At 46.0% G+C, this 19427-nt stretch overlaps 1 protein-coding gene across 1 annotated transcript in view; it reads left to right on the top strand.

Moving 5' to 3' along the window:
• The first annotated feature begins 8570 nt into the window (after nt 1-8570).
• Nucleotides 8571-19427, top strand: part of LOC110510009 (sodium/potassium/calcium exchanger 3) — a 36856-nt gene continuing 25999 nt past the window's right edge. The window contains exons 1-2 of the mRNA XM_036967571.2: nt 8571-9167; nt 12897-13013. Coding sequence (XP_036823466.2) covers nt 9059-9167; nt 12897-13013 — 226 coding nt within the window. The 5' untranslated portion in view covers nt 8571-9058. The remainder of the gene's footprint in view (nt 9168-12896; nt 13014-19427) is intronic.

Genomic DNA, 19427 nt, shown 5'->3' with positions numbered 1-19427 from the left:
ATAGTGTCTCTGGATAAGAGCCTCTGCTAAATGACTCCGAATTGTAGTGTCTCTGGATAAGAGCCTCTGCTAAATGACTCCCAACTGTAGTATCTCTGGATAAGAGCCTCTGCTAAATGACTCCCAACTGGAGTGTCTCTGGGTAAGAGCCTCTGCTAAATGACTCCCTTCTGTTGTGTCTGGATAAGAGCCTCTGCCAAATGACTCCCTACTGTAGTGTCTTGGGATAAGAGAACCTGCTAAATGACTCCCAAATGTAGTGTCACTGGATAAGAGCCTCTGCTAAATGACTCCCAACTGTAGTGTCTCTGGATAAGAGACTCTGCTAAATGACTCCCAACTGTAGTGTCACTGGATAAGAGCCTCTGCTAAATGACTCCCAACTGTAGTGTCTCTGGATAAGAAACTGCTAAATGACTCCCTGCTATAGTGTCTCTGGATAAGAGCCTCTGCTAAATGACTCCCAACTGTAGTGTCTCTGGATAAGAGACTCTGCTAAATGACTCCCAACTGTAGTGTCACTGGATAAGAGCCTCTGCTAAATGACTCCCAACTGTAGTGTCTCTGGATAAGAAACTGCTAAATGACTCCCTGCTATAGTGTCTCTGGATAAGAGCCTCTGCTAAATGACTCCGAATTGTAGTGTCTCTGGATAAGAGCCTCTGCTAAATGACTCCCAACTGTAGTATCTCTGGATAAGAGCCTCTGCTAAATGACTCCCAACTGGAGTGTCTCTGGGTAAGAGCCTCTGCTAAATGACTCCCTTCTGTTGTGTCTGGATAAGAGCCTCTGCCAAATGACTCCCTACTGTAGTGTCTCTGGATAAGAGATTGCTAAATGACTCCCTTCTGTCGTGTCTGGATAAGAGCCTCTGCTAAATGACTCCCAACTGTAATGTCTCTGGGTAAGAGCCTCTGCTAAATGACTCCCAACTGTAGTGTCTCTGGATAAGAAACTGCTAAATGACTCCCTGCTATAGTGTCTCTGGATAAGAGCCTCTGCTAAATGACTCCTAACTGTAGTGTCTCTGGATAAGAGCCTCTGCTAAATGACTCCCTACTGTAGTGTCTCTGGATAAGAGCCTCTGCTAAATGACTCCCAACTGTAGTGTCTCTGGATAAGAGCCTCTGCTAAATGACTCCTAACTGTAGTGTCTCTGGGTAAGAGCCTATGCTAAATGACTCCTAACTGTAGTGTCTCTGGATAAGAGCCTCTACTAAATGACTCCCAACTGTAGTGTCACTGGATAAGAGCCTCTGCTAAATGACTCCCTTATGTTGTGTCTGGATAAGAGCCTCTGCCAAATGACTCCCTACTGTAGTGTCTCTGGATAAGAGATTGCTAAATGACTCCCTTCTGTCGTGTCTGGATAAGAGCCTCTGCTAAATGACTCCCAACTGTAATGTCTCTGGGTAAGAGCTTCTGCTAAATGACTCCCTACTGTAGTGTCTCTGGGTAAGAGCCTCTGCTAAATGACTCCCAACTGTAGTGTCTCTGGATAAGAAACTGCTAAATGACTCCCTGCTATAGTGTCTCTGGATAAGAGCCTCTGCTAAATGACTCCTAACTGTAGTGTCTCTGGATAAGAGCCTCTGCTAAATGACTCCCAACTGTAATGTCTCTGGGTAAGAGCCTCTGCTAAATGACTCCCTACTGTAGTGTCTCTGGATAAGAGACTCTGCTAAATGACTCCCTACTGTAGTGTCTCTGGATAAGAGACTCTGCTAAATGACTCCCTGCTGTAGTGTCACTGGATAAGAGCCTCTGCTAAATTACTCCCTACTGTAGTGTCTCTGGATAAGAGCCTCTGCTAAATGACTGCCAACTGTAGTGTCACTGGATAAGAGCCTCTGCTAAATGACTCCCTACTGTAGTGTCTTGGGATAAGAGAACCTGCTAAATGACTCCCAAATGTAGTGTCACTGGATAAGAGCCTCTGCTAAATGACTCCCAACTGTAGTGTCTCTGGATAAGAGACTCTGCTAAATGACTCCCAACTGTAGTGTCACTGGATAAGAGCCTCTGCTAAATGACTCCCAACTGTAGTGTCTCTGGATAAGAAACTGCTAAATGACTCCCTGCTATAGTGTCTCTGGATAAGAGCCTCTGCTAAATGACTCCGAATTGTAGTGTCTCTGGATAAGAGCCTCTGCTAAATGACTCCCAACTGTAGTATCTCTGGATAAGAGCCTCTGCTAAATGACTCCCAACTGGAGTGTCTCTGGGTAAGAGCCTCTGCTAAATGACTCCCTTCTGTTGTGTCTGGATAAGAGCCTCTGCCAAATGACTCCCTACTGTAGTGTCTTGGGATAAGAGAACCTGCTAAATGACTCCCAAATGTAGTGTCACTGGATAAGAGCCTCTGCTAAATGACTCCCAACTGTAGTGTCTCTGGATAAGAGACTCTGCTAAATGACTCCCAACTGTAGTGTCACTGGATAAGAGCCTCTGCTAAATGACTCCCAACTGTAGTGTCTCTGGATAAGAAACTGCTAAATGACTCCCTGCTATAGTGTCTCTGGATAAGAGCCTCTGCTAAATGACTCCCAACTGTAGTGTCTCTGGATAAGAGACTCTGCTAAATGACTCCCAACTGTAGTGTCACTGGATAAGAGCCTCTGCTAAATGACTCCCAACTGTAGTGTCTCTGGATAAGAAACTGCTAAATGACTCCCTGCTATAGTGTCTCTGGATAAGAGCCTCTGCTAAATGACTCCGAATTGTAGTGTCTCTGGATAAGAGCCTCTGCTAAATGACTCCCAACTGTAGTATCTCTGGATAAGAGCCTCTGCTAAATGACTCCCAACTGGAGTGTCTCTGGGTAAGAGCCTCTGCTAAATGACTCCCTTCTGTTGTGTCTGGATAAGAGCCTCTGCCAAATGACTCCCTACTGTAGTGTCTCTGGATAAGAGATTGCTAAATGACTCCCTTCTGTCGTGTCTGGATAAGAGCCTCTGCTAAATGACTCCCAACTGTAATGTCTCTGGGTAAGAGCCTCTGCTAAATGACTCCCAACTGTAGTGTCTCTGGATAAGAAACTGCTAAATGACTCCCTGCTATAGTGTCTCTGGATAAGAGCCTCTGCTAAATGACTCCTAACTGTAGTGTCTCTGGATAAGAGCCTCTGCTAAATGACTCCCTACTGTAGTGTCTCTGGATAAGAGCCTCTGCTAAATGACTCCCAACTGTAGTGTCTCTGGATAAGAGCCTCTGCTAAATGACTCCTAACTGTAGTGTCTCTGGGTAAGAGCCTATGCTAAATGACTCCTAACTGTAGTGTCTCTGGATAAGAGCCTCTACTAAATGACTCCCAACTGTAGTGTCACTGGATAAGAGCCTCTGCTAAATGACTCCCTTATGTTGTGTCTGGATAAGAGCCTCTGCCAAATGACTCCCTACTGTAGTGTCTCTGGATAAGAGATTGCTAAATGACTCCCTTCTGTCGTGTCTGGATAAGAGCCTCTGCTAAATGACTCCCAACTGTAATGTCTCTGGGTAAGAGCTTCTGCTAAATGACTCCCTACTGTAGTGTCTCTGGGTAAGAGCCTCTGCTAAATGACTCCCAACTGTAGTGTCTCTGGATAAGAAACTGCTAAATGACTCCCTGCTATAGTGTCTCTGGATAAGAGCCTCTGCTAAATGACTCCTAACTGTAGTGTCTCTGGATAAGAGCCTCTGCTAAATGACTCCCAACTGTAATGTCTCTGGGTAAGAGCCTCTGCTAAATGACTCCCTACTGTAGTGTCTCTGGATAAGAGACTCTGCTAAATGACTCCCTACTGTAGTGTCTCTGGATAAGAGACTCTGCTAAATGACTCCCTGCTGTAGTGTCACTGGATAAGAGCCTCTGCTAAATTACTCCCTACTGTAGTGTCTCTGGATAAGAGCCTCTGCTAAATGACTGCCAACTGTAGTGTCACTGGATAAGAGCCTCTGCTAAATGACTCCCTACTGTAGTGTCTTGGGATAAGAGAACCTGCTAAATGACTCCCAAATGTAGTGTCACTGGATAAGAGCCTCTGCTAAATGACTCCCAACTGTAGTGTCTCTGGATAAGAGACTCTGCTAAATGACTCCCAACTGTAGTGTCACTGGATAAGAGCCTCTGCTAAATGACTCCCAACTGTAGTGTCTCTGGATAAGAAACTGCTAAATGACTCCCTGCTATAGTGTCTCTGGATAAGAGCCTCTGCTAAATGACTCCGAATTGTAGTGTCTCTGGATAAGAGCCTCTGCTAAATGACTCCCAACTGTAGTATCTCTGGATAAGAGCCTCTGCTAAATGACTCCCAACTGGAGTGTCTCTGGGTAAGAGCCTCTGCTAAATGACTCCCTTCTGTTGTGTCTGGATAAGAGCCTCTGCCAAATGACTCCCTACTGTAGTGTCTCTGGATAAGAGATTGCTAAATGACTCCCTTCTGTCGTGTCTGGATAAGAGCCTCTGCTAAATGACTCCCAACTGTAATGTCTCTGGGTAAGAGCCTCTGCTAAATGACTCCCAACTGTAGTGTCTCTGGATAAGAAACTGCTAAATGACTCCCTGCTATAGTGTCTCTGGATAAGAGCCTCTGCTAAATGACTCCTAACTGTAGTGTCTCTGGATAAGAGCCTCAGCTAAATGACTCCCTACTGTAGTGTCTCTGGATAAGAGCCTCTGCTAAATGACTCCCAACTGTAGTGTCTCTGGATAAGAGACTGCTAAATGACTCCCTTCTGTTGTGTCTGGATAAGAGCCTCTGCTAAATGACTCCCAACTGTAATGTCTCTGGGTAAGAGCCTCTGCTAAATGACTCCCTACTGTAGTGTCTCTGGATAAGAGCCTCTGCTAAATGACTCCCAACTGTAGTGTCTCTGGATAAGAGCCTCTGCTAAATGACTCCTAACTGTAGTGTCTCTGGGTAAGAGCCTCTGCTAAATGACTCCTAACTGTAGTGTCTCTGGATAAGAGCTTCTGCTAAATGACTCCCAACTGTAGTGTCACTGGATAAGAGCCTCTGCTAAATGACTCCCTTCTGTTGTGTCTGGATAAGAGCCTCTGCCAAATGACTCCCTACTGTAGTGTCTCTGGATAAGAGATTGCTAAATGACTCCCTTCTGTCGTGTCTGGATAAGAGCCTCTGCTAAATGACTCCCAACTGTAATGTCTCTGGGTAAGAGCCTCTGCTAAATGACTCCCTACTGTAGTGTCTCTGGGTAAGAGCCTCTGCTAAATGACTCCCAACTGTAGTGTCACTGGATAAGAGCCTCTGCTAAATTACTCCTAACTGTAGTGTCTCTGGATAAGAGCCTCTGCTAAATGACTCCCTGCTGTAGTGTCACTGGATAAGAGCCTCTGCTAAATTACTCCCTACTGTAGTGTCTCTGGATAAGAGCCTCTGCTAAATGACTCCTAACTGTAGTGTCTCTGGATAAGAGCCTCTGCTAAATGACTCCCTACTGTAGTGTCTCTGGATAAGAGCCTCTGCTAAATGACTCCCTTCTGTTGTGTCTGGATAAGAGCCTCTGCTAAATTACTCCCAACTGTAGTGTCTCTGGATAAGAGCCTCTGCTAAATGACTCCCTGCTGTAGTGTCACTGGATAAGAGCCTCTGCTAAATTACTCCCTACTGTAGTGTCTCTGGATAAGAGCCTCTGCTAAATGACTGCCAACTGTAGTGTCACTGGATAAGAGCCTCTGCTAAATGACTCCCTACTGTAGTGTCTTGGGATAAGAGAACCTGCTAAATGACTCCCAACTGTAGTGTCACTGGATAAGAGCCTCTGCTAAATGACTCCCAACTGTAGTGTCTCTGGATAAGAGACTCTGCTAAATGACTCCCAACTGTAGTGTCACTGGATAAGAGCCTCTGCTAAATGACTCCCAACTGTAGTGTCTCTGGATAAGAAACTGCTAAATGACTCCCTGCTATAGTGTCTCTGGATAAGAGCCTCTGCTAAATGACTCCGAATTGTAGTGTCTCTGGATAAGAGCCTCTGCTAAATGACTCCCAACTGTAGTATCTCTGGATAAGAGCCTCTGCTAAATGACTCCCAACTGGAGTGTCTCTGGGTAAGAGCCTCTGCTAAATGACTCCCTACTGTAGTGTCTCTGGATAAGAGACTCTGCTAAATGACTCCCTGCTATAGTGTCTCTGGATAAGAGCCTCTGCTAAATGACTCCTAACTGTAGTGTCTCTGGGTAAGAGCCTATGCTAAATGACTCCTAACTGTAGTGTCTCTGGATAAGAGCCTCTACTAAATGACTCCCAACTGTAGTGTCACTGGATAAGAGCCTCTGCTAAATGACTCCCTTCTGTTGTGTCTGGATAAGAGCCTCTGCCAAATGACTCCCTACTGTAGTGTCTCTGGATAAGAGATTGCTAAATGACTCCCTTCTGTTGTGTCTGGATAAGAGCCTCTGCTAAATGACTCCCAACTGTAATGTCTCTGGGTAAGAGCCTCTGCTAAATGACTCCCTACTGTAGTGTCTCTGGATAAGAGCCTCTGCTAAATGACTCCCAACTGTAGTGTCACTGGATAAGAGCCTCTGCTAAATGACTCCCAACTGTAGTGTCTCTGGATAAGAGACTCTGCTAAATGACTACCAACTGTAGTGTCTCTAGATAAGAAACTGCTAAATGACTCCCTGCTATAGTGTCTCTGGATAAGAGCCTCTGCTAAATGACTCCTAACTGTAGTGTCTCTGGATAAGAGCCTCTGCTAAATGACTCCCTACTGTAGTGTCTCTGGATAAGAGCCTCTGCTAAATGACTCCCTCCTGTAGTGTCTCTGGATAAGAGCCTCTGCTAAATGACTCCCTCCTGTAGTGTCTCTGGATAAGAGCCTCTGCTAAATGACTCCCTACTGTAGTGTCTCTGAATAAGAGCCTCTGCTAAATGACTCCCTCCTGTAGTGTCTCTGGATAAGAGCCTCTGCTAAATGACTCCCTATTGTAGTGTCTCTGGGTAAGAGCCTCTGCTAAATGACTCCTAACTGTAGTGTCTCTGGATAAGAGCCTCTGCTAAATGACTCCTAACTGTAGTGTCTCTGGATAAGAGCCTCTGCTAAATGACTCCCTCCTGTAGTGTCTCTGGATAAGAGCCTCTGCTAAATGACTCCCTACTGTAGTGTCTCTGAATAAGAGCCTCTGCTAAATGACTCCCTCCTGTAGTGTCTCTGGATAAGAGCCTCTGCTAAATGACTCCCTATTGTAGTGTCTCTGGGTAAGAGCCTCTGCTAAATGACTCCTAACTGTAGTGTCTCTGGATAAGAGCCTCTGCTAAATGACTCCTAACTGTAGTGTCTCTGGATAAGAGCCTCTGCTAAATGACTACACTGTAAATGTTCTATAGATCTCATATTACCATATTTTTTATTTTATTTTCATCTTAAATATTGATGGCACAAATGTATCATTTGTACATTTATTTATAAAAAATGTAGTTATTTGTTACATCTGACTGTGTAAAACCTAGCATTTTTCCCCCAAAAATGATTATTTGTGTCTCTGAAATGAAACCATCAAGTGATAGATTTAAACAAATACTTGTCTGTCATTGAACATGCCATGATTTGATAGTGAAAAAACACACCAATCTCTTTCAAAAGTTCTTTAAATAATAAAAGCTAATTTCCCAACATTTCAGAAAATGTATATATAGTGTTTTTGGAATGAAAATGTTCACATGGAAAGCCTTACCATCAGTCTGAGCAGTTTTACTGCATGTGAAACTAAAGTGACAACATGGTGTAATGACAGTAGGACTAAATAAATGAAGGGAAGTGTTTACTTAATGGAATTGACTATATATTGCCTCCTCATGCATGTACACACACACAGAGTCAACTCTACAGAGAACTAAGGCCTGTGTTTGATTGACTATGTTAAATGTCTTCCCGAGAGCATACAGTAAAGAAATGCAAATACATTTTCCAAATCTCATTCCACACAAGTGTGATTCGTAACACACCAAGACAACATAACAAAAACACTTCCCTGGGCTTTGTCCTCTGGAAAGCTTTCCTAAACACCAGCCGCGGTGAAGCTCTTTATCTTCCCTGGCCTGACACCTGGAGAAGGGCTGATGACAACAATAGCAGGTCTTATGTCTTTATTTGGGTTTGGTGCTGCAGGCAGAATCTTCACTAGGGGCCAGACAAAACGTGTCAGACATACCGTAGCTCAAGAGCTTAACTTTAATGCAGGTTTGACTCACCGATGTTCTGTAAACATAGACAGCATGCACTGGTGTGTGTGTGTCAAATTGGGAGAGAGAGAGAGAGAGAGAGTGTTTCAGGTGATGTGTAGCAATGTGTGTGTGTGTGTGGGGGGGGGGGGGGGGGGGGTGCTCTCTCCTTTTCAGATATAATGTCTGTGAAATGTTAAAACCAGGCCAATTTTGCATGTTGCCAAACACATCACTCTTGTTGTTTGACTACAGTAGCACAGTAGTAGCCTTGGCCTAAAATTCATAGCTCATGAAGAATTTCTATCACTATGTTCAGATGACAAATTGCCACACTGGTTGCTTGAGGATATAGGCTATCTTAGAAAATTGGCTCAGCACAGTCTGTTAGGATTTTGTTTTGTTGCACTCTATGCATTGAATGACGCCGAGCATGTCGCCGCCTAGTGGCGCACACGAACACAGCGCACAACACGACGACCGACACGATTTCACAACCAGAGTGGTAATAGTGTCAAGGCAGAAAGACCGTACCGCTACCCAGCGCCTCAACTCTCGTGTTTGTACCGGATTCTGCTGTCGCCGACTTTTCAATCTGTCTACCGATCTGAAGGCTGTAAATGCTGTCATCACTTCTGCATCCACCTACTCCTCTTGTGTAATCTTGTGTGATCTCAAGGCATGGATGTCACGGTGCGCCTTGGCAGGATAAAATATTGTAATCCGAATTGAGTAGGCTACAGTCTGCGAGGATTTAGCGCTGGTTTACACAATCAACTAACTTGACATTCAAGTTAAAGTGTAGCCTAGTGCAATTAAGCTGTGAAAAGTGGAAACCGACCTGACCGTAACTGCAACGGATATGTTTTGACTGGTGAGGGTCCGATTTCGGAATGAAGGCGGCTGTACAGACAGGGAGACGGCGGCCCTTCCAGCGGTTCTGCTGCTGTGGAGTTGTGCTTCTCGCGGTCATTTGGCTCGCACAGGTCGCGCACGTGACAGGTGAGTTTTTCCACAAGGAATAATGATGGGTACATTTTGCATAATGTCAATTAACGTATATTATTGCTTGTAAATGTGGGGTGTTTTTTAGCATCACATATTTTTTACTATTCCTTTTGAAGTTGAAAACATTTTAGGACATGTTTATATCTTCACAGATTGTATTATAATACCTAAGGGTGGAAATGATCGATCTGTCAGCTCATTCACATTCTTCATTAATTAAATTTACAATGAAATACTGCCATCGGCTAAATATGCAAGATTATTTAATTTCTCGCAAAATAATAATTATGTAACCATATTGATAATAGGCTGTATGGGATGAAAGAGAGAGATTTGGAACCAACATATTGGATGATTCCCTCCCATGTCCCATCCCCCAATATTCTGCACCTAGATTGTGCGTCACATTGAAACTTCAGCATCATTTTTTTGTTAACCCTTATTTTACCAGGTAAATTGACTGAGAACACATTCTCATTTATAGCAATGACCTGGTGAATAATTACAGGGGATGAATGAGCCAGTTGGAAGCTGGGGATGATTAGGTGGCCATGATGGTCAGATTGGGAATTTAGCCAGGACACTAGGGTTAACATCACTACTCTGATGATAAGCGCCATGGGATCTTTAGTGAGCACAGAAGTCAGGACACCAATTTAACATCACATCCAATAAACAACACCCAGGCAATGTCCCCAATCACTGCTCTGGGATCTTTTTCTTGTCTGTTTGATCCTCCAACTCTACTTCCAGCAGCATTTGGTCTCCCATCCAGGGACCAACTAGGGACCAACAGGGACTGACCCTGCTTAGCTTCAGAGGCAAGCAGTGGGATGCAGGGTGGTAGGCTGCTGGCATCACCCCCCCTGCTCCAGCCTGGTATCCTCACAGAACCTCTCATCTCAGGCAATCACCTACACAGAACCTCCTAGAGTCGAACCAATTACTCTGAGGGAACCCAGAGAATACATATCCCTATCAAGCATTGCATTAAGTAACATGAAGATGGATGATTGTAATTGCACCACAGTGAGAAAACAGATAAGCATATAAACTGTGTGTAAAGGGATGAGTGTATGAACTAAAGAGAACATTGATGGCATGCAGTTATTCATATCCTTTGTATGAACAGCGCACGGTCAACATCTTGCCCAATGGTACTCAACTCTTAATTGCACACACCTGGTGTTCCAGGCCTAATTCAGTTCCTGATTAGAGGGGAACAATGAAAAAAGGCAGTGGAACTGGCTTTGAGGTCCAGAGTTGAGTTTGAGGGATCTAGCCTTTAGGGTCCATATTCTCTACAGACCTGGTTCTACTGCTCTAGATCTCCTGGTTTCCTCTCGGAGGATGGATTCAAATACTCAGCTATGAAACAACAGATGGTCAGGTAAAATTATTTAATCAAGAGGTGTGTGTGTGTGTGTGTGTGTGTGTGTGTGTGTGTGTGTGTGTGTGTGTGTGTGAGATTGTGTGGGCCAGTCCTGTGATTTTCAGGTTGAGAGAGTATGAGTTCATGTAATGAGTCATAGATTAAGCTATGACACAAACCTTCTGACAACCAGTGTTCTGATGTTTTTCATATTCTCCTTTAATAGCTGTCATATTCTTCAGTTTTCCCTACTAAACTTTCACTATCTCATAACTACCATCACTGTTGGTTAAGAGCTTGTAAGTAAGCATTTCACGGTAAGGTCTACTACACATGTTGTATTCAGCATTTCACGGTAAGGTCTACTACACGTGTTGTATTCAGCATTTCACGGTAAGGTCTACTACACATGTTGTATTCAGCATTTCACGGTAAGGTCTACTACACATGTTGTATTCAGCATTTCACGGTAAGGTCTACTACACATGTTGTATTCAGCATTTCATGGTAAGGTCTACTACACATGTTGTATTCAGCATTTCACGGTAAGGTCTACTACACATGTTGTATTCAGCATTTCACGGTAAGGTCTACTACACATGTTGTATTCAGCATTTCACGGTAAGGTCTACTACAGATGTTGTATTCAGCATTTCACGGTAAGGTCTACTACACATGTTGTATTCAGCATTTCACGGTAAGGTCTACTACACATGTTGTATTCAGCATTTCACGGTAAGGTCTACTTCACATGTTGTATTCAGCATTTCACGGTAAGGTCTACTACACATGTTGTATTCAGCATTTCACGGTAAGGTCTACTACACATGTTGTATTCAGCATTTCACGGTAAGGTCTACTTCACATGTTGTATTTGGCACATGTGACAAAGTTTGATTTGATGCATTTAACCCATATATTAATTAATAGGCCTAATCTTGGGAAAAAAATATGAACAATTATTTAATGTATCTTTCTAATGGCAAATGGCAAGATGTGTATTACTGTATAAATGTATTAATTTGCCAAGTTAACCATACAGCATCATTCTAGTGGCAGGCCTACTAGTCGCTATAGTAGAGCAATTGTTCTTGAAGGCTTTTTCATTGATTGCCAGTTCCAGCTTAGTTCGAGGCTTGACCATGCAGATGCAGGATCTTCATTTGAGCCAGTTTGATAAAGCAGGAAAATCATCCTGCAGAAACAGGAAATGTGAACTGTTATGTGGATTATAATGAATTAACATTTTTGTAGGGGTTGATACATTTTTCCTTAGGGCAAATAAAGTCTGCAATTGTATAGTGAAAATTATAAACTTTTGAAGCCTTTTTAAACCTTGAATACACTACAAGTTTAGATATCCTACTGTGCAGGAAAATTCTCAGCAACAATGCCTACAATGCACCAGACAGATCATCTTGAGGAGTGAACCCCACATCTTCTATAGAAAGAGACGAGACTCTTGCCAAAGTGTAGTCTTCGTCTGGGTCTGGGTTGGAGCCCTGTGTTCTGTGATGTGTGGTTGTGAGTGTGATAATGGCGGCACCGTCTGTGACAGAGGCCCATTTGAATTTCCTATTACCCAGGTTCCTCTTGACAGCTCCACATGAAAGCCTCCACATCCCCAGTCTCAGACCTAGTGCAACACGTTGATTGGACTGTAGAGTAAAACAAAGCGGTAAGTGATCATGAAACAGACTGGACACAGAGAGCGATCAAGCAACCTCTTAAACAACCGGAGTAGAGGGTAATGGCCCCCACCTGGCTGGCTCTGGTCTGGTCTGGTCTGCTCTACTCTGGTCTGCACGGGCTCTGGTCTGGTCTGATCGGGCTCGGGCTCTGGTTTGCTCGGACTCTGGTCTGCTCTAATCTGCTCTGGTCTGGTCACTCGGGCTCTGGTCTACTCTGCTCTGGACAGAGATCTCAGTGAGTGGCAGCAGTTATCTCTGTGTTTCAGGAGACAATGACACAGATACAGTACATCAGTGGAGGTCCTCACTGTTGATGCTGTCCTTCCATATATAGGGGTTAATAGCAGAAGTCCAAATAAAGAGATAGGCTATCAACAGAGAGATACGGAACAGGGATTTACTCCGTGAGGAGATTGCAGTGCTGACATGATGAATGGCTTATGAGTGTGCTCATAAAAGATGACATGATCTCTTCTGCTGACTCTCTCCGGTTGCTTCCTCCAGCCTGTATTTGTATTATCTGTAACATCTGCACTAAAACACAAAGCCTTTCAATGTTGTGTCCAATAAGATAGTGTTTTGTCTTTGAACCGGTCTTTTGATGAGTCTCAGTGCAATAAAATACACAAATTACAAATCAGTTGACTTACATTTCAATAGAGCCGGAGTCGTCTGGGTCTCAGCCAGAAGAGGGGGGTGTTCCAGTTCGTTCCAGACGCAGGCTGATGCAGGAGGAGTGGACAGAAGACAACCAGACACTGGACCTTCCTAGACCAGGTGAGTCAGCCTCACAGCCCCAAACATCTCTCCCACCTCAACCTCCACTGAAGGACCCTGATCCCCATTCTAGACAAAAGTGTATGTTCCCTACCATGTCCTCTGGCACACAGCTTTATATGATTGTCTCCTCAGAGAATAGCAGCTGACAGGGACCATTCAAACTGTATAGTATCTCTGTACTCAATAGTCTTCTCCTTAGCATTAGCTGATTAAGTACAGGAATAGGAGTATAGGAGCCCTACAAGTCCTGAAGACACATCGATGCACAAACTGTCTGTTGACTAAATATTTATTTCCCAAACTGTGTGGAACACTTGAGGGGGCTCCAGGAGTGTCTAAGCTGTGTAGATGTGACTTAGTGTGTTAATGTGTGTGTGTGTGTGTTTTGGGAAGGCGGTTAGTGCTGTGTGTATATGCTGGTGAACCTTGGCTCTCCCCTGCGGGTTAACTGAAAAGGTCATGTGGGCCGAGGCTGCAGTGCAGTGCTTGTCAGGAATCGGTGCTCTGTAAACTGTGCGTCTCAAACTTGGCTGCCGGGCCAGAGGAAAGGTTCTGTCTGGAGGGGTTAGAGTGCCATGCCAGACTTGCAATGGAAGAATCAAGGAAATATATAAACAGTAAGTAAACACAGTGGAGGACATGGGGTAGAAGACAGCTAGGGAGATCTCTGCAGCAGGACGACAGGACTGAGCAATGCACAGTGTAGTGATTTCAGTCTGCGATATGAAAATGTATGAACTGCATTAGATACCACTATCTCCCTGACCTGCCACAATCGTTCTAGATTTACACTTGGCAGAAGATAACTATTAATGCAATATGTGCACCTGCAACACCAATAAAGCAAGCACTTGATGTGTGGTCTTTCTGTTACAAAGAGACCTCCCTCAGTATCTTTGACAAGGACACAACTCCCTTATGAGTCATAAGGTAAATACAGGTTGTAGAACAATAGGCTGATGGATCTGTGGGCAGGTAGATGACATTAGGTCTTTCAGAGCTGCACTACTCCTAGGCTACAGAGCACAGGGCAGGCTACTCATCTTTATCTTCACGTAAATCCCCTATTCTCTGTTTACTGTAACTGCTAATGATTACATAATCCAAACGGCCAGCTCAGACAGACCTCTAGGAATATTATCTTGGGGATAGCCGCGGTTTTCCCGTCTATTGCTATATCTCACTTTATTTCTCCCTCTCTCAATCGCTCGCTCTTTCTCACTCCACCCCCCCCCCCCCCCCGCTGTATAACAAGACGGAGATGGCAGCGTCTGCCTTCAGTCGAGAACCCTTTGAGGCCAGCGTTGCTAAGCAACTGAATGCTACATTTTGAAACCCAGATAATTCTGTCTTTTAAGCATTCAAAGTGCCGAGGCAGAATGAACAACCAGATCGAGCTAAAAATAGACCAGGGGAAGAAGATAAGCCCATGCATTTTAATAAGGGCTCTATTCAATCCGTATCGTGGAAGTTCAGCGTTACAGTGTGATTGACAAATAAAGACAATGTTCCCGTATCAGTGGAGACGGCATTCATGGTAAATGCTGCAGATGTCGGCTCCATAGGAAATGACCTTTACATTTCTAGCGTGCTCTCTGTAACACTTCAACGATACAGATTGAATAAATAACGATGGCTTGTGTTTTTTATGCATTAGTTTTATTCGGCAAGCAACAGAGCCAGTCGGTTTGAGGATTATTTTTCCACAGAGATATTTTAGTGGCTACAGGAGAGAACTGAAAAAGAGAATCTGATAGATACTCTAATTGTAACGGTTTTCTTTATGAGAAGGAGAGTCAGACCAAAATGCGGCGTGTCTATTGCAATCCATGTTTAATGAATTAACACACTAAACACAAACACTACCAAAACAATAAACTTAACAAAACCCGAAACAGCCTATACTTGTGTATCCTAACACAGAACAATGACATCAGGACACTAAGGACAATCACCCACGACAAACTCAAAGAATATGGCTGCCTAAATATGGTTCCCAATCAGAGAGAACGATAAACACCTGCCTCTGATTGAGAACCACTTCAGACAGCCATAGACTTAGCTAGAACACCCCACTAGCTACAATCCCCACACATACACACCACATACAAAAACCCATGCCACACCCTGGCCTGACCAAATAAATAAAGATAAACACAAAATACTTTGACCAGGGTGTGACAGAACCCCCCCCCTAAGGTGCGGACTCCCGAACGCACCTCAAAACAATAGGGAGGGTCCGGGTGGGCGTCTGTCCATGGTGGCGGCTCCGGTGCGGGACGTGGACCCCACTCAATCAATGTCTTAGTCCCTTCTCCTCGCGTCCCTGGATAGTCCACCCTCGCCGCCGACCATGGCCTAGTAGTCCTCACCCAGAACCCCACTGGACTGAGGAGCAGATCGGGACTGAGGGGCAGCTCGGGACTGAGGCAGCTCGGGACTGAGGGGAAGCTCAGGAGTGAGAGGAAGCTCAGGAGTGAGAGGAAGCTCAGGCAGGTTGATGAATCTACCTGGCTGGCTGGTGGTTTCGGCAGATCCTGGCTGACTGGCAGATCCTGGCTGACTGGCAGATCTGGAAGAGTCTGGTCGACTGGCAGATCTTGAAGAGTCTGGTCGACTGGCAGATCTGGAAGAGTCTGGTCGACTGGCAGATCTGGAAGAGTCTGGTCGACTGGCAGATCTGGAAGAGTCTGGTCGACTGGCAGATCTGGAAGAGTCTGGTCGACTGGCAGATCTGGAAGAGTCTGGTCGACTGGCAGATCTGGAAGAGTCTGGTCGACTGGCGGATCTGGAAGATTCTGGTCGACTGGCGGATCTGGAAGAGTCTGGTCGACTGGCGGATCTGGAAGAGTCTGGTCGACTGGCAGATCTGGAAGAGTCTGGTCGACTGGCAGATCTGGAAGAGTCTGGTCGACTGGCAGATCTGGAAGAGTCTGGTCGACTGGCAGATCTGGGAGAGTCTGGTCGACTGGCAGATCTGGAAGAGTCTGGTCGACTGGCAGATCTGGAAGAGTCTGGTCGACTGGCAGATCTGGCTGCTCCATGCTGACTGGCTGCTCCATGATGACTGGCAGCTCTGGCTGCTCCATGCTGACTGGCTGCTCCATGCTGACTGGCAGCTCTGGCTGCTCCATGCTGACTGGCTGCTCCATGCTGACTGGCAGCTCTGGCTGCTCCATGCTGACTGGCTGCTCCATGCTGACTGGCAGCTCTGGCTGCTCCATGCTGACTGGCTGCTCCATGCTGACTGGCTGCTCCATGCTGACTGGCAGCTCTGGCTGCTCCATGCTGACTGGCTGCTCTGGCTGCTCCATGCTGACTGGCTGCTCCATGCTGACTGGCTGCTCCATGCTGACTGGCGGCCCTGGCTGCTCCATGCTGACTGGCGGCCCTGGCTGCTCCATGCTGACTGGCGGCCCTGGCTGCTCCATGCTGACTGGCGGCCCTGGCTGCTCCATGCTAACTGGCAGCTCTGGCGGCTCCTTGCAGACTGGCAGCTCTGGCGGCTCCTTGCAGACTGGCAGCTTTGGCGGCATCCTGCAGACAGGCAGCTCTGGCGGCTCCTTGCAGACTGGCAGCTCCTTACAGACTGGCAGCTCTATGCAGACTGGCAGCTCCTTGCAGACTGGCAGCTCCTTGCAGACTGGCAGCTCTATGCTAACTGGCAGCTCTATGCTAACTGGCAGCTCTATGCTAACTGGCAGCTCTATGCTAACTGGCAGCTCTATGCTAACTGGCAGTTCTGAACAGGCGGGAGACTCCGGCAGCGCTGTAGAGGCGGAAAGCTCTGACAGCGCTAAACAGGCGGGAGACTCCGACAGCGCTGAAGAGGAGGGAGGCTCTGGCAGCGCTGGACAGGCGAGGCGCACTGTAGGCCTGATGCGTGGTGCTGGCACTGGTGGTACTGGGCCGAGGACACGCACAGGAAGCCTGGTGCGGGGAGCTGCTACCGGAGGGCTGGGGTGTGGAGGTGGCACAGGATGGGTTAGACCGTGAAGGCGTACTGGAGATCTTGAGAGCGGTGCTGGCACAGGACGTGCAAGGCTAGGGAGGTGCACAGGAGGCCTGGTACGTGAGACTGGCACCATCTTAACCAGCCGACTAACACGCACCTCAGGACGAGTATGGAGCGCTGACCCAGGTGCCATCAAATCCCCGACACGCTCCGTCGGGCGAATTCCATGTTTAAAACACCAACACAGCAACTCCCTCATTTCTCTCTCCTCCAATTTCCCCATTAACTCCTTCACAGTCTCTGTTTCGCACACCTCCAACACCGGCTCTGGTCTCCTCCTTGGCTCCTCACGATAAACAGGGAGAGTTGGCTCAGGTCTGGCTCCTGACTCTGCCACACTCTCCCTGAGCCCCCCCCCAAGAAATTTTTGGGGCTGACTATGGGGCCTCCGTCCGCGCCGCCTTGCTTGCTTCGCAAACTCCATTCTCCTATATCCTTCCGCGCACTGCTCCATCGAATCCCAGGCGGGCTCCGGCACTCTCCCTGGGTCGACCGCCCACCTGTCTATCTCCTCCCAAGAAGTATAGTCCATACTGTACTCCACTTTGGGCTGTTCCTGCCTGTTGACACGCTGCTTGGTCCCTTTGTGGTGGGTGATTCTGTAACGGTTTTCTTTATGAGAAGGAGAGTCAGACCAAAATGCGGCGTGTCTATTGCAATCCATGTTTAATGAATTAACACACTAAACACAAACACTACCAAAACAATAAACTTAACAAAACCCGAAACAGCCTATACTTGTGTATCCTAACACAGAACAATGACATCAGGACACTAAGGACAATCACCCACGACAAACTCAAAGAATATGGCTGCCTAAATATGGTTCCCAATCAGAGAGAACGATAAACACCTGCCTCTGATTGAGAACCACTTCAGACAGCCATAGACTTAGCTAGAACACCCCACTAGCTACAATCCCCACACATACACACCACATACAAAAACCCATGCCACACCCTGGCCTGACCAAATAAATAAAGATAAACACAAAATACTTTGACCAGGGTGTGACACTAATGATATTTCCTTTCAAAAGACCTTGAGTTTTGTCAGGGGAGTAATTTATTATGGCTGTCAAATAAAGCAAATGGCCACTAATGCAACTATTAAACATGGGAGTAGTTGTGTTTTTGTCTGAAGTCTTTGTAAATTGGGGAGAATATCCTTAGCTCCCATCCCGTCTCTCTAGAATCCTTGTTCTCTCTGAGTTCACATTGGTTCCTGATGATGACTTAAAGGTCCTAGGTTAAGGATGGAGATCACTCACCGACAGCTCTGTGTGTGGTTGTACATAAAATGTGGCTCACAGCTACCCGTCTTCATTTCAGATAGGGTATTAGTGGTGGAATTCTAATTGTTTTACTGCAGTAGTTTCCTTTGCTTCCCAGGCCACCAACATAACATTGAGACTTGACGCTTTAAGACGATGGATAGTTCCATGTGATGTGTCTGAACAGGTGGAGTAATCTCCTGTGAGGGACTAAAGCTTATTGATTGTTCTCCCACTGTAGGTCTCCTGAGGATTTCTCAAATTATTTCAGCCAGTGTTTTGTCAGATAAAGGATGGTTATTGAGGTTTGGTGAGATTTGTGTGGTTGGATTGGCTTTGACTATTTTTGCTCTTGTCGGCCTTTCGTAACTATGTCATAAAATCAAATAAATGTTTTGATTCGGGATAAAAAATGCAAGGTTGTTGTAGTGAGGACCTCCCAAGTGGTGCAGCGGTCTAAGGCACTGCATCGCAGTGCTTGAGGCATCACTACAGCCCCGGGTTCGATCCCAGGCTGTGTTACAGCCGGCCGTAACCTGGAGACACATGAGGTGGCACACAATTGGCCCAGTGTCGTCCGGGTTAGGGGAGGGTTTGGCCGGTCGGGATTTCCCATCGTGCTCTAGCGACTCCTTGTGGCAGGCCAGGCGTCTGCAAGCTGACAACAGTCACCAGTTGTACAGTGTTTCCTCTGACACATTGGTGCAGCTGGCTTCCGGGTTAATAGAGCAATGTGTCAACAAGCAGTGCAGATTGACCCCTTCACCTGTCCTGAGTCTGTATGTGAGTTGCCGTGATGGGACAAGACTGTAACTACCAATTGGATACCACAAAAAAAGGGGTTTAAAAAAAGGTTGTTGTAGTGGTTTCAGTCTATGTAGTGGTGCTGTTTCTGTTGGTGCGTGAGACTACTTTGCTCTGTGTTTCACTCAATACCTTAGCTTGACTCCAAGATACACTGCAGCTTTTTCAATCAATAACATCTCTTTCTTTCCTTCCCTCTGCCTGCCATTCGGTCACACTCTTAAGTCCCTTGCGGCAGAGTGACTCAAGTGGAGATCATCTCACAGCTTTAGAGGTTTAATTTAGTTGGGGGTTCACTTTTAATCCTGACTGATATGGC

This window comes from Oncorhynchus mykiss, chromosome 29, assembly GCF_057628025.1.
Source record: "Oncorhynchus mykiss isolate SJ-2025 chromosome 29, ASM5762802v1, whole genome shotgun sequence".
NCBI lineage: Eukaryota > Metazoa > Chordata > Actinopteri > Salmoniformes > Salmonidae > Oncorhynchus > Oncorhynchus mykiss.
The sequence above is the reverse complement of the archived record's forward strand: the minus strand, read 5'-3'. Positions and strand labels throughout refer to the sequence as shown.